We start from the raw sequence: 12,076 nt of genomic DNA on the forward strand, positions 1-12,076 counted from the left end.
GCTTGAGTTCTCGACTCGGCAGGGGTGCTTATATTTTTCTAAATTTATTTCTTAATTTTACCAGTACTATTCTTTCAATGGTAGGCGATGTACTCGTCGATAGCGAGGTGCACGTGATGACTTGATCTGCTCGGTATCTCGGATGTGGTTATAGGGTAGGATTATGTGTGTGTATTTTGAGATAAGTATGCATGCAGGTATACGAGGGTCTGTGTCTTTATTATATTTTGCGAAACTGCGAAACAAAAAATTGATCCATGTGTTTTCCAAGTAGGGCTTGTTTGGATCCAGCAAGATTTTTAGAATCCGGAAGCTAGAAGCTGATGAGCTTCCAAACGGAGCAGAGTCGGCACGGATTCCTGGAAGCTGGAGCAGGGCAGTACTGGGCCGTGAATTTACCGTTCTGCCCATATTCAATTCAAAGATACACCGATATGCCACTCGACGGTCGATGCCCTCCATCTCTCTCCTGTCCTCGCCCCCGCTCCCTGGCGTGTCCATCCACCGTCGCGCGGCTCCCCAGGCGTCCCCGCCCGTCCCCGGCCGCCGCCGCCCAAGCGCCGCCGGTCCCCGTCCCCGACCGCGGCCGCCGAGGCGCAGGCGCGGCGCCTCCCTTTTCCCGGCCGCGGCCGCCGGCGCTGCTCGGCCCCGGCCGCGGCCGCCCGACCGCCGGTTCCAGGCCCCATCCCCGCCCGTGGCTGGTCCTGCTCCGTCGCTCCCTGCCCAGCGCCGCCGCTCCTCGCGCGCGACCGGCTGCGCCGCCGCTCCCCTCCTTTAGAAAGAAAAAGATAAAGAAATCTCTCTTGACTCCGCGGCCGTTGGGCTTATTTTGGGGAGAACAAGTAATTTACTTGCTGCCACACTACCGCTACTCTGGACAGAACCAGAAAAGCCCACCTCGCTTCCTCTCCGTTTTCGTTTCCCATCCCTTGTTCCTGCTGTTTCTCCGCCTCTTCGCCTCTTCGTCTTCGGGCTCCTCCGTTCCCCACCCACCCTCCCAACGAGCTCCTTCCCTTGTGCCCTCGGCGCCGCGCCATGAGCCTCGCTGAGGCGCCGTCGCCGTCCCCATCGTCGTCGAGCGGAAGCGACGACTTCGCCGCCCTCCTCGACGCCGAGCTCGAGCTCGCCTCCGGCGCCGACTCCGCCTTCCCCGGCGACCCCTCCTCCGCCTCGCTCACCACCGACGACGAGGGCGAGGAGGAGGATTCAGAGGAGGAGGTGGAAGTTGAAGTACCAGAACAGAACGGGTAAGCACCGCCTGCCCGCTACCCCCTCTTCTCACTTCACCATTTGACGGCCCCATGGGTTTGGCAGCTCCAGCTACGCGATCGCAGCATTTGATTCCACGTGCATTTAGAGTTAGATGATCGGCTTCTTTGCTGGAGTAGGGAAGAGTAGAGTTTCCTCCGTTTGAGCTTATTAGGGTTCCGTGCTTGATTGGGTAAAGGCGTAGGCATATGCTCGAGGGTTTTTGCTTCCTTACAACTTGCATCGTAGTGTGTTAGACTGGGTGGATCAGCTATTGTGATTCTGAGAGTTTTTATCCCCCTCTAGGGTTTACTAGAATTTTGTATTGCTCCTGTACTGAGCACACTGAATCATATTGATTATTCAGTCGAACTTTATATTATGTGAAATGTGGAATCTGAAATTTGTGTAACCAGTTGATTTGATAGCATTGATCTGTCTTACAATCCCATGTGCGGGAACTGTAAAGACATTTGTCCTCTTGCGGTATGCAAGTTGCATCTTCAGCTTATGCTATCACAAGCTAAAACTAGGACAAGGTATACTAGCATGTGCTGCAGTCCTTCCACCAGAAATCTTCCAAATAAACATAACCTGGGGACTTTTTGGGAGGGTTTTTGTTAGGTAAGCCTTTTATGATATCATTTTTTGGAGAAACTTCGAGCTAACAAAAAATTTCTGCTGCTTAGTGACAACAATTTCATCCTATCTATGAGGTAAATCATAGAACTCCCGTGTGCTTTGTTGCTGCAAGGCCTATTTGCAAACATACCTTCCGGTGTTCCTAGCCACTGTCTGGTCCATCTGCATGATTTTCTTGGGTTTTGATCTAAACTCGTGTTACTTCAGAGACCCCTTCCCTTGTTTTTAGTTTGGGGCCTGGTAGTTGTAAATTTGGCGTGTGCTGGAGTAGGAAGACACATACTTATGAATTAGGATTTAGTTTAATAGTCTAAGTCCTTGTCCATCCCTTCTAATCCAAATAGGCCCAGGTAGAATCATTGAATTCTAGTCAGTTTGCTAGAAGTTAGGCACTGGTTGCTCATGGTGCCTAGTGACTAGGCAGGCTAGGCGCCTGCCCTTTGCTGGTTTGCGCTTGATTTTCTGATGTTCAATATCCATCCAAATGGTTGTTACCTGTTAGATCACTAGTTCACATGAAATTCAAATTTCTGATGTTAAAGACAAATGTGATGTGAAACAGAACCGTAAATGAGCAGTTACAGTATCATGGAGGTATTTATGGTATAAAAAACCATGCATCTGTAAAAATTCTGTGTCAGATGTTTAACTGCAATACAACTTGTATGAAGTGTGATGGCCTTCCATGCTGGGTAGTAAGAGTGTTCAGTTATCATTGAGGATAGTGATGGGTGATGGGGAGAGCATCCTAGTATTCGGGGAAAGGAAGAGAAGAAGTTCATGGGATGAAGTTGTGTTAAGTATGAACTAATCGTGACTTGTTCTGTAGATTTTGTAATGTGTATCTGATTGCTGTCAACTGCATGCAAAATGCAGTGCTAAAAGGCGTAGAGTGGAGGAACAACGCCAAGATCAAGGAATATCAATTAGGCCTGACAAAATTGCCACTGGTATGCTTGTTAGCCTCACTTTGCAAATCTGTTTGTAAGTTAGCAGCTAAAGAGGACATATTTACGTATTTTTAGGTGTGTTTAAAGATATACTTTTCACTTTAGGCTGCATTGTGTTGCATATTGGCTGGCTATCCTTTTGCATTGAATGCACTAATGGAACAAATGGCTGCCATTTCACATTTTTGTTCAAAGTTTTAGGGTACAACTCACTATCAGTCATTTATATTTCTGATTTTCTTACACCAAATTATCCGGCTGCAGGGACTATTATATTTTTCATGATATCCCCAAAATTTTCAGTATCTTTCTTTCTTTCTTCTGTTACAATTGCCTTAGGCTTACTTCATCATTTATTGAATAATGAATGTCCAATGGTCCATGTTTGATAGATGGCATGTTGAATTATTGAATATATATTTTATCAGGTCCATCTAAAAACGTTGAAGTTAAGTTATGTCCACATCCTGGATATTTTGGTGGACTTTGCTTTAGATGTGGCAAGCCACAAGATGAGGAAGATGTTTCAGGAGTTGCTTTTGGTTACATCCACAAGGTACTGTCAAACCAGATGCAACAAATAATTTTAGGAGTATTTTAACATAGATTTCAGGAGTGTGGTGTTTCATTATTGCGCCTGGCTTATAATGCACATTCTTGGACTATTGTTAGCACTGTATTCCCATTTATTTTTTTGTTTCCAGTTTTACTTGCATAGTGCCCTGTCTCCAAACAGTCTTACAAGTTTAGGAGAATTCTAAAAATGCAGGGCTTGAGGCTAGGTACTTCAGAAATCGACAGATTACGTGGCGCTGATTTGAAGAATCTGCTGCGTGAAAGAAAATTAGTGCTTATTTTAGACCTGGATCATACACTGATCAACTCAACCAAACTCCAAGATATTTCTTCTGCTGAAAATGAGTTGGGTATTCGGACAGCTGCTCTAAAAGGTAATAGACTGGTTTCGAGAACATGTAGTTTCTTTTGTAAATGTATATTTTATTACCATAAGGTACCACCTCTGATGCCAATTATAGATATGCTAGTATGCTGTTATGATATATTTAGTCTACTTCATTTTTACACTAATTTACTTGAAAGTATTAGAATCCATAGGGGAATGGCATGAGTAAATATATTCTCTTACACTTCTATGCCATCATAAATTTGCAATATGTATTATCTAATATTTACATAATTGTATTTGAAAATACTTGTTAATGTTGGTTCAATAAAAAGGAAAATATGGCATGCATGTCTGAATTTGGACTGGAATGTATGTTATGTATTGATGCAGAGCCAGTGCATTTACATAAGCATAGCACATCATTGTAGAAAATAGAAGTTAAATGCCACTACTCATGACAGTCTGTATGCTTTTGTTGTCTCCTGCACAATGTGGTTTTTGTTAGATTGATGTTATTAAGGACATTATGCCCCTCTAGTACCTAAATTATTTGTTATTAGACACATTTTTTTTGGCTTGGTGCAGTTAGCATTATTTGGTAATTCATTTCTAACTTTGATCCCATTTAGCAGACTACTAATAGGATCAACAGATTTTACATGATTACTAAGTTGTAATGCATGCTAGATTTTTTAATGGTATCTTCCCGGTCTTTGTTTCATTCCCTTTGATCCTTTTCTGAAACCGTTGTTGCTTATCCATGAATACAAAACATAGAAAGTGAACCCCTCATGTCCATGTACTAAATGCAGATGATCCGGACAGAAGCATCTTCACGCTAGATTCAATGCAGATGCTGACAAAGTTGAGACCATTTGTCCGTAAATTTTTGAAAGAAGCAAGCAATATGTTTGAAATGTATATATACACCATGGGTGACAAAGCTTATGCAATTGAAATAGCAAAGCTTCTTGACCCTACTAATGTCTATTTTCCTTCAAAAGTGATTTCGAACTCGGATTGCACTCAGCGACATCAGAAAGGTCTTGATGTGATTCTTGGGGCTGAAAGTGTTGCCGTGATTCTTGATGACACTGAATATGTAAGTGCTATCGTTAAATGGCTATTTTCAGCAACTATGTGCATTTTCTATACAACAGGACAACCTAATTTGGAACAACTTTAATTCATGCATAAAAAATTCAAATAAATTCATTTTATTTTTCATGAGTTCATTGGTCAGGCTACATCTTAATGTCCTGTTGTAAAATACTCTGGTTGCTGTTTAGTTTTCCTGGGTAGCTACTGCAGTGTTTCCTGTTTTCTTCCAACATATAAACCTAACAGTAGAAACATCCGTGCACATTTATCAAACCATAATGATTTCACTTTTCAATGTCTAGAAGCTGGTAGGAGCCTTTTATTCCTTGGGTTGGAGTATAATATCTTGCTTGTGCTGTAATTTGTCATTTATATTTAGCCAGCTTCAAAATGATCTTTTTCCAGGTCTGGCAGAATCATAAAGAAAATCTAATTCTGATGGAGAGATATCATTACTTTGCTTCAAGCTGCCGCCAATTTGGTTTTGGTGTTAGATCTTTGTCGGAGTCTATGCAAGATGAAAGGGAGATTGATGGTGCTTTGGCTACAGTTTTAGATGTCTTGAAGCGCATACATGCGATTTTCTTTGACACGGTTTGTGGCTTAAGTACATAGTTTTGTGACATTTTATTCCTCTTTCTTTAGTCTCTTCCTGCCAGTAGAACTGAATCTGTTAGCACGAAAGTATGTTTTATGTCTAACCATTTGTTCTTGTACTTCTCTCCTGTAGGCTGCTGAAACTGATCTTTCTTTACAGGATGTAAGACAGGTAGGCCACTAAACGTACAGTCACCCTTCGTGTATTATGATATTTTATATTACAAATAACCCATTGTTCTTTAACTTGCACTAGTTGCCATCACCATTTTGTGGATTGTGGACATGATCACTTTCACCTGCCAAAATAATTTTGATGGATAGGGTTTATTGGTAATGAAAATAATTTAAAATTATTTGTACTAACAAATACAGTTGTGGTAATCAGATTTAAAATGACTGAACTAAAACTTCTTTAACAAATCGTGCAACATACCATGTCTTACAGATTTGATTTGCAATTGGTTGCTTGTGTTTGTGTTCTGAATGCAGGTGATCAAGACGGTACGGAAAGAAGTACTGAAAGGCTGCAAACTAGTCTTCAGTCGGGTGTTCCCGAACAACGCTCACCCACAGGAGCAGATGATGTGGAAGATGGCCGAGCATCTGGGTGCCGTTTGCTCCACAGACGTGGATTCCACAGTGACCCATGTCGTGGCTGTGGATCTGGGAACAGAGAAGGCCCGCTGGGCTGTAGGCAACAAGAAGTTTTTGGTCCACCCGCGCTGGATTGAAGCCGCCAATTTCCGATGGCACCGACAACCGGAGGAAGATTTTCCTGTCCTTCCACCGAAGGAAAAGAGCAGAGATAAAGTGAATGCTGTGACTGGCCAGAAGGAAACGAGCAAAGATAAAGAAGAAAATGCTGTAGCTGGCGAGAAGGAAACGAGCAACGATAGGAAAGAAAATGACGTAGCTGGCCAGAATGAAACGAGCAATGATCAAGATGGAAATGATGTAGACGGCCAGAAGAAGGATGACACCAAAGAAAACGCTGTGGCAACTACTGCTACAGGTCCTGCTGACTTGTAAGCTCTGTAGGGTTCGAAAGGTGTCTGACATACAGTGTAGGCGTGTGCAGGTTTGTGGGGACGGACCGCGGAGATTGCTTTTGTTACCCGCTCGTGCAGGTCCAGGATGTTAAAACTGGTCCACACGAAATTTTGCTGCTGACCTGAGATACTGATTGGGCCTCCGGCCATATGACTTTTGGTATGATGACACTACAGAAGTTTAAGGAAATTGATGTGGTTACTAGAACATTACTGATCTCTGGCATGGTGTCCAACTTGGTTTTGAAAACCTGCTTTACATTTACTTAGTTTATCAGTGACAAGCCCACCTAGCATGGTCGAAGTAGGCTTGTAAAACAGTGTTCCACAATCATGCCGTTCTGCTTTTCTTGTGATATATCTGAAATGACTGGATTTGTGCACAAGGTGCCAAACTTCGGCTGGAAAGTTGCTTCACCTGTTCTTAGTTCATCTGCCACCAGCCACCTAGCAGACTTGTAAAATGGTGCTCAGCATTCTTGTAGTTCTGCTTTTCTTCTGACATCTATGAGATACATGGAATTTGTGGTGTATTCTCTTTGTTTTATCTGTTACATTGTGGACTAAGTCAGCCTAGCAGTATGCTTTCCTTTTACACTTGTCTTACTGTCATTAAATCATGACTGTCCTTTTTTCTGCTCTGAGATCTTTGTGTTTCTTAATTGCGATGTTCGTCCTAGGAATTCCATCATCACATGACCTGTTTTATGATCATTCATTGATGGATGATGATGAGGGCACTGGACTTTTTGAATGGGAAAGGTAAGCATACTAAAGCTTCATGCACATTACATTATTACATTTATACAATGGTTCTGATCGTTCTGTCATTCTTGTCAGGCACCCACCAAGTAAGAAAATCTTCAACTCAAATGGCACTTTTGATGCTTCTGCTTGGTCTTTCGACACTGTAGATGATTCAGAGAAAAGGAAGAGCCCAATAAGGATTTGGAGAATCTACTTGTATCTGTGTATGAATGGGTTTTAGGCTCTTGGTTCCATAATTATTTTTTATGTCGTGCAAAATTACTAGGAATTTTCTTGCTGATCCCTTCAAAATTGTTCTTTGCAGTGAAGAATCATGCTTGTCTGCTGCAGGTCAGTAATTTTTACTCTTGACTTCTTTTATCTTCATCAAAGGCTCTTTATGGGGTGCATTTCCTAGTGGACTAGGGTTTACATATGCAAAACCTATGTCTTGACCTTCCCTTTTTTTGGGTTTAAAGCAATGAAGAAACCATCACCATCAGTAAAGAATGAGATGAACCAGAAGGATGAGTTTCATATAAGCTTGGATAAGCTAGATATTCCAGATATGGATGCACATCTTCATGGGAGGTCACTATTTAACAATCCAGAAAAGGTGGGTAGAAAAGGAACAGCAGATCAGAAGATATTTGGAACAAATTATTGTCCAGAAAGTGTTACTGAGCGGCCAAGAACTCAAGAGCTGAGCTGCCGTTTATCACTTAACGAGAAATTTTCCAATTGGGGTATCCATGTTAGTAATGACACTTTTCGGGGCGATCTTGAGTTTAGTGGTCTACTTGCTAGAAAAAGCAGTGGTGGTAAGAATGAAGTCAAGATTGAGGCGTCTGAGAAAGGCTGTTGACAGAAACACATCGGATCTCTGCAGATCACAAAAATGAGATGAATGGAACTGAAACAAGTTCTAATGGCTCAGAAGTGTCCAATTGTTCTGAAGCGCAGAAGGAAACTTCAGCAGCAGCAACACAAATTCCTGCGAACTTAAGCTGTCTTCAGGAAACCTCAGCAGAATCGTTCCAAGTTCAAACTCATGTTAGACCTGTAACAGGAGAAAAGCTGTAAGTACTGTGCCCCTCAATTTTCTTTTTCTAAGTTGTATGTTTCATAGATTTACTGGAGGCTCTCTCGTTGTCCATTACTAGAGACAATCCTGGCGTTGACTTCAAAGCTCCAATGCATTCGAGAAGCAAGATTCATGATGTTGGAGATCATTCTAAACTAAATGCAATGTTCCAATCTCCTTTCATTGGAGGTTCATTGCTCATTTCCCCATAGCTTTCTCTCTCAAAAAGCCATGTCATCATGTCAATATGTTTTCTGCTATCTAGAGGAGGTGGGGATTGAGAAGAAGATCATAGCAAGTGTGTCACCAGACAACAGTGATGTTCAGTATCAGTTTATGCTTGAACAACGTGTTCTCCAGCGGCTTTGTGTTCAGAAGATACTGGTGCCTACACCAATGAAGGACAAGCTAGAAAAGGTAATGTAGATCAACTAGGTTGTAACAACTTTGTAATGCACTTTTTCCCGTTACTTTTAGAAGATTCTGAATTACATGTGTCCTAAGGATGCTGTTCTGTTGCGTCATTTTGGAAATGGTTGGAAGTTCCAAAATTACAAATATACTTTGGTGATGTGCAACTTTATTTGATGCATAATCCTTGTGGCAAACTTATCAAATGTTGCTGCATAATAACCTTTTATGAATATCATATTCTGCTCGAACTCTTTCTCCACATAATGAAGTTTCAATATGCTTCTTATACAGGATACACGATTTAGGATAGTGGAAGATGGACCTCATGCCCTTCCGAAAAGCGTCTAACAGGTAAACAACAGAAATAGACTTTCCATTTTCAGTCTTCCCGTGTTTTAAGTGAATTTAGTGCGAGTCATGAAATAAGAAGTTAAAAAGTGCATCCAACATTCATCCATGTTACGGATTTGAACCTGTTATCATCAGGGGGAGGAAATGATGATGTAGGGGAGGAAGGAACTCATTTGACTCCCGTAAATGCAGGATCAAGCACCTACATGTGCCTTATGGGCTCCTTTTTAAGTGCACCTCACTCTTTGATAATGTCTGTTTGAAAATAATAATGTTTCCTTCACCCATCAGTTTCGTAGTGTTGGTTTTCACCACAAGCTCGACTCATCGTACACCTGTGGACTTGAGATCTGTGAATTTATGTCTGTTAGTAACTCTGGGAGGGTTGTCTGATGTTATACAGTGTTAATGTATTAGATTTCTGAACATTAAGTAAAGTTCCTCGGAAGCTACAGAAATGTAGCCTATTCGATTTTGCAAGCAAAATGTACCAGAGATTTTCTATTCTGAACTTCAACTCTCACACTGGCAGATCCCCCAGTGGAAACCTTCTTTCCCCCTGAAATGTGGACACTATTGAATTGGTATTGTAAAGACAAAATCAGATCAATGTCTGTTTTGAACCTCGACATCAGATCAGTCTATTTGATTATGGCACAATTCTAGGTGAAGGTCTGCGACAGTGTATGCAAACAATTGTAGCTTTACCTGCTTCAGGTACTGGCTCCCAGTTGAACTACATTATCTTTTAGTAATCGCAAACGGACTCTTGTGACTTCAAGGTTGCAAATGGTCCAGCACTGAAAAAGGTTCAGGTGAAGGTTGCTATGATGTGGTCATACACAGCACATGGTGTGAAATGCTGCTATCCGAATAGACTCGCAGGTCCTTTCATCATAGGCTCATAGCGATGATGAGAATAAATTCAGGCACATCGTCTTGTCGCCAGAGGTGCGAGAAACATTCTCCCTTCTGCTTTCCCGTGAATTTTGTGTGATGGTGACGTCAAACACGCATTATCTTGCAGCGCTGCTAGTGGGGCGGGTGGACATGGGTATTTCGGGGCCTGTTCTCAAGTGGGCGTTGTTTGAATGGGTGGGGATGGGTTATTCAGGCTAGCGGGTCGAAGCGGGTTGGGTCGTCTGAATTTGCGGGTCGAGACGGGTCGGAGCGGGTTGGAATGGTTCTTTGTTGACTTCGTACGACGGGGCGACCTCGCCTTGGCCTTCGCCGCGGAGGCTGGCTTCGCCTGCGCCTTCGTCACCGCCGACGCCGCAGTCAGCACGGCGTCCTTGGAGATGGCGCCAGCGTCGGCTTCCATGACGTCGAACCTGAAGACGACGGCCTCCGCGGCTCGGGCGCCGCGGTCGTTGCGTCCTCGAGCGTCCTCGGGCGCTGCGGCCGGCGCGCGCGCCTCACGAAAGCAAACAGCTTCATGGCCCCATGGGGAGGACGCCACCGCAGCTGGCTGTCCGCCGCCGTCGCCGCTCTTGCTGTCTGTGCGAAAATGGATACTTGCTGAGCTCGACGGCGACCACGACGGCTTCCGGCCCTTGGCGCAGCTGTAGTACACGCAGATTCGCTGGAACCGGGAACGACGCTCCCCGCCTGCGCAGCTCCCCTGGCCGCTCCGGTGTCGTTTCCGCTCTTCTCAGCCACAGCCGCGTCCATTGCCATCGTCGCTGCCGCCGCTGTGCTGGAGGTGGGAGCGTGTAGCTGAAGATCGATGTCCGACGAGGTGGCACCCAGAGAGTCGACGGCCCCTTGATGCTCGTGTTTATAACCAAAAGACAGCTAGTGTCCACAAAACGTCAACACCCAAAAGGCCACAGACTTCTGCAATAATCGGCATGTAACAACTATAAACGATGTTTAATCTTGGCAGAGGCTAAATGTTTCTGGTGATGCATTAGTTTGTTCCTGCTTGCATTCTCTCTAGTCTCTATATTGTCATAACCCATAGGCATCCAGCACCGGGTGGTGCGGGTTGGAGCGGGCAGATTGATTAAATTTATGGATCGGGTTTGGTTGGTTATAATATTTCATTAGCTGTGGGTAGGGTGGGTAGGGGCGGGTTAGGGGTGGGTTTGACCCCATTAGCAGGGCTATTATCCTGAACACTTTTCTAGACCTGACGTCCCGTCATTAAAGCCTAAATGCACCTGTAGAACTGTTCTTGTTCAAGTAATTCTGCTCGCATTATAAAGAGCAATAACAGATTTATGGAGCTAGTTTCCCGTGCACGCGAACCCTGGTGCCTGATGGATAGACACCTGTGTTCGCGGCTGTTGCCCTCGGTGCGTGCGGAAAAAGGACCACGGTAAAATCAACAGAAGCCACATGCCCAGCGGCAGTCCAAATCTGAGGGAGTCCCCTCCCTCCACTCCACTCCACAATGGCCTGCCTTCTTGGACAGGAAAGGTCAAAATGATCGCACATGGATCGGCATCCGGCACAGCCGCTGCGTCCCGTCGGCCCGACCCGCCTCGCTGTGGCCTCCGGGCTCCGGACGCCCCCCCTGCCCCTCCCCTCCCGCCGCGTGCGCGCACCCACACACGCGCATAGGTTCATCTGCTCGCCCACCACGGCCAGCACATGCGCGGCTGCCCAGCATGTCGGCGGCTGCGCCAGCATTGGTGGGGTGCAAGAACCATCCAATTTAACATCTTTTAAACAAATCACTGATTATTATTAACAAGATTTATTAATAAGATGAGAGCTCACACATACTCCACCTCGAATTACAGAATCTGACTTCACCAAAATTGACGCCCTGGACACGTACGGAGTCGGATTTGGATGTTCTATATACGGTTGGAACCAGAATTTCATAGAGCTTCTAATGGCACAGGTCACACCTCAAAATTCCTTCTGAGACGATGGAAATCATCGACACAAGTGGACGTTCAGAATCTGTCAGAGTGCTGTCACTGTCTGTTGGGCTGTTGGCCCGTGTACCGTGTTGGAACCCATTAGGGTTGCG

The 12,076-nt window shown here is 44.3% G+C and overlaps 1 protein-coding gene across 2 annotated transcripts; it reads left to right on the plus strand.

Annotated features, from left to right (window-relative positions):
* The first annotated feature begins 479 nt into the window (after nt 1–479).
* Nucleotides 480–9,874, plus strand: LOC112893243 (RNA polymerase II C-terminal domain phosphatase-like 4). Of its 2 annotated transcripts, XM_025960454.1 has the most exons (16): nt 480–1,247; nt 2,767–2,840; nt 3,269–3,396; nt 3,610–3,790; nt 4,560–4,849; nt 5,254–5,442; nt 5,579–5,617; nt 5,938–6,657; nt 7,178–7,259; nt 7,338–7,468; nt 7,570–7,595; nt 7,724–8,323; nt 8,408–8,517; nt 8,594–8,745; nt 9,034–9,093; nt 9,229–9,874. In XM_025960454.1, the coding sequence occupies exons 1-8, from the start codon at nt 1,036–1,038 to the stop codon at nt 6,475–6,477; spliced, it is 1,653 nt and encodes a 550-aa protein (XP_025816239.1). In that variant the 5' UTR covers nt 480–1,035; the 3' UTR covers nt 6,478–6,657; nt 7,178–7,259; nt 7,338–7,468; nt 7,570–7,595; nt 7,724–8,323; nt 8,408–8,517; nt 8,594–8,745; nt 9,034–9,093; nt 9,229–9,874. The 2 variants fall into 2 exon arrangements, with proteins under 2 accessions (XP_025816239.1, XP_025816237.1); XM_025960452.1 differs by having other exon boundaries at nt 5,938–7,259.
* Nucleotides 9,875–12,076: the final 2,202 nt, after the last annotated feature.

This window comes from Panicum hallii, chromosome 5, assembly GCF_002211085.1.
Source record: "Panicum hallii strain FIL2 chromosome 5, PHallii_v3.1, whole genome shotgun sequence".
NCBI classification, from domain to species: domain Eukaryota; kingdom Viridiplantae; phylum Streptophyta; class Magnoliopsida; order Poales; family Poaceae; genus Panicum; species Panicum hallii.

Coding starts and splice junctions, on each gene's coding strand:
- LOC112893243 (XM_025960452.1), top strand. CDS start 1,036: ATGAGCCTCGCTGAGGCGCCGTCGCCGTCCCCATCGTCGTCGAGCGGA. Junction 2,841..3,268: donor GCCTGACAAAATTGCCACTG/GTATGCTTGTTA, acceptor ATATTTTATCAG/GTCCATCTAAAAACGTTGAA. Junction 4,850..5,253: donor TTCTTGATGACACTGAATAT/GTAAGTGCTATC, acceptor ATCTTTTTCCAG/GTCTGGCAGAATCATAAAGA.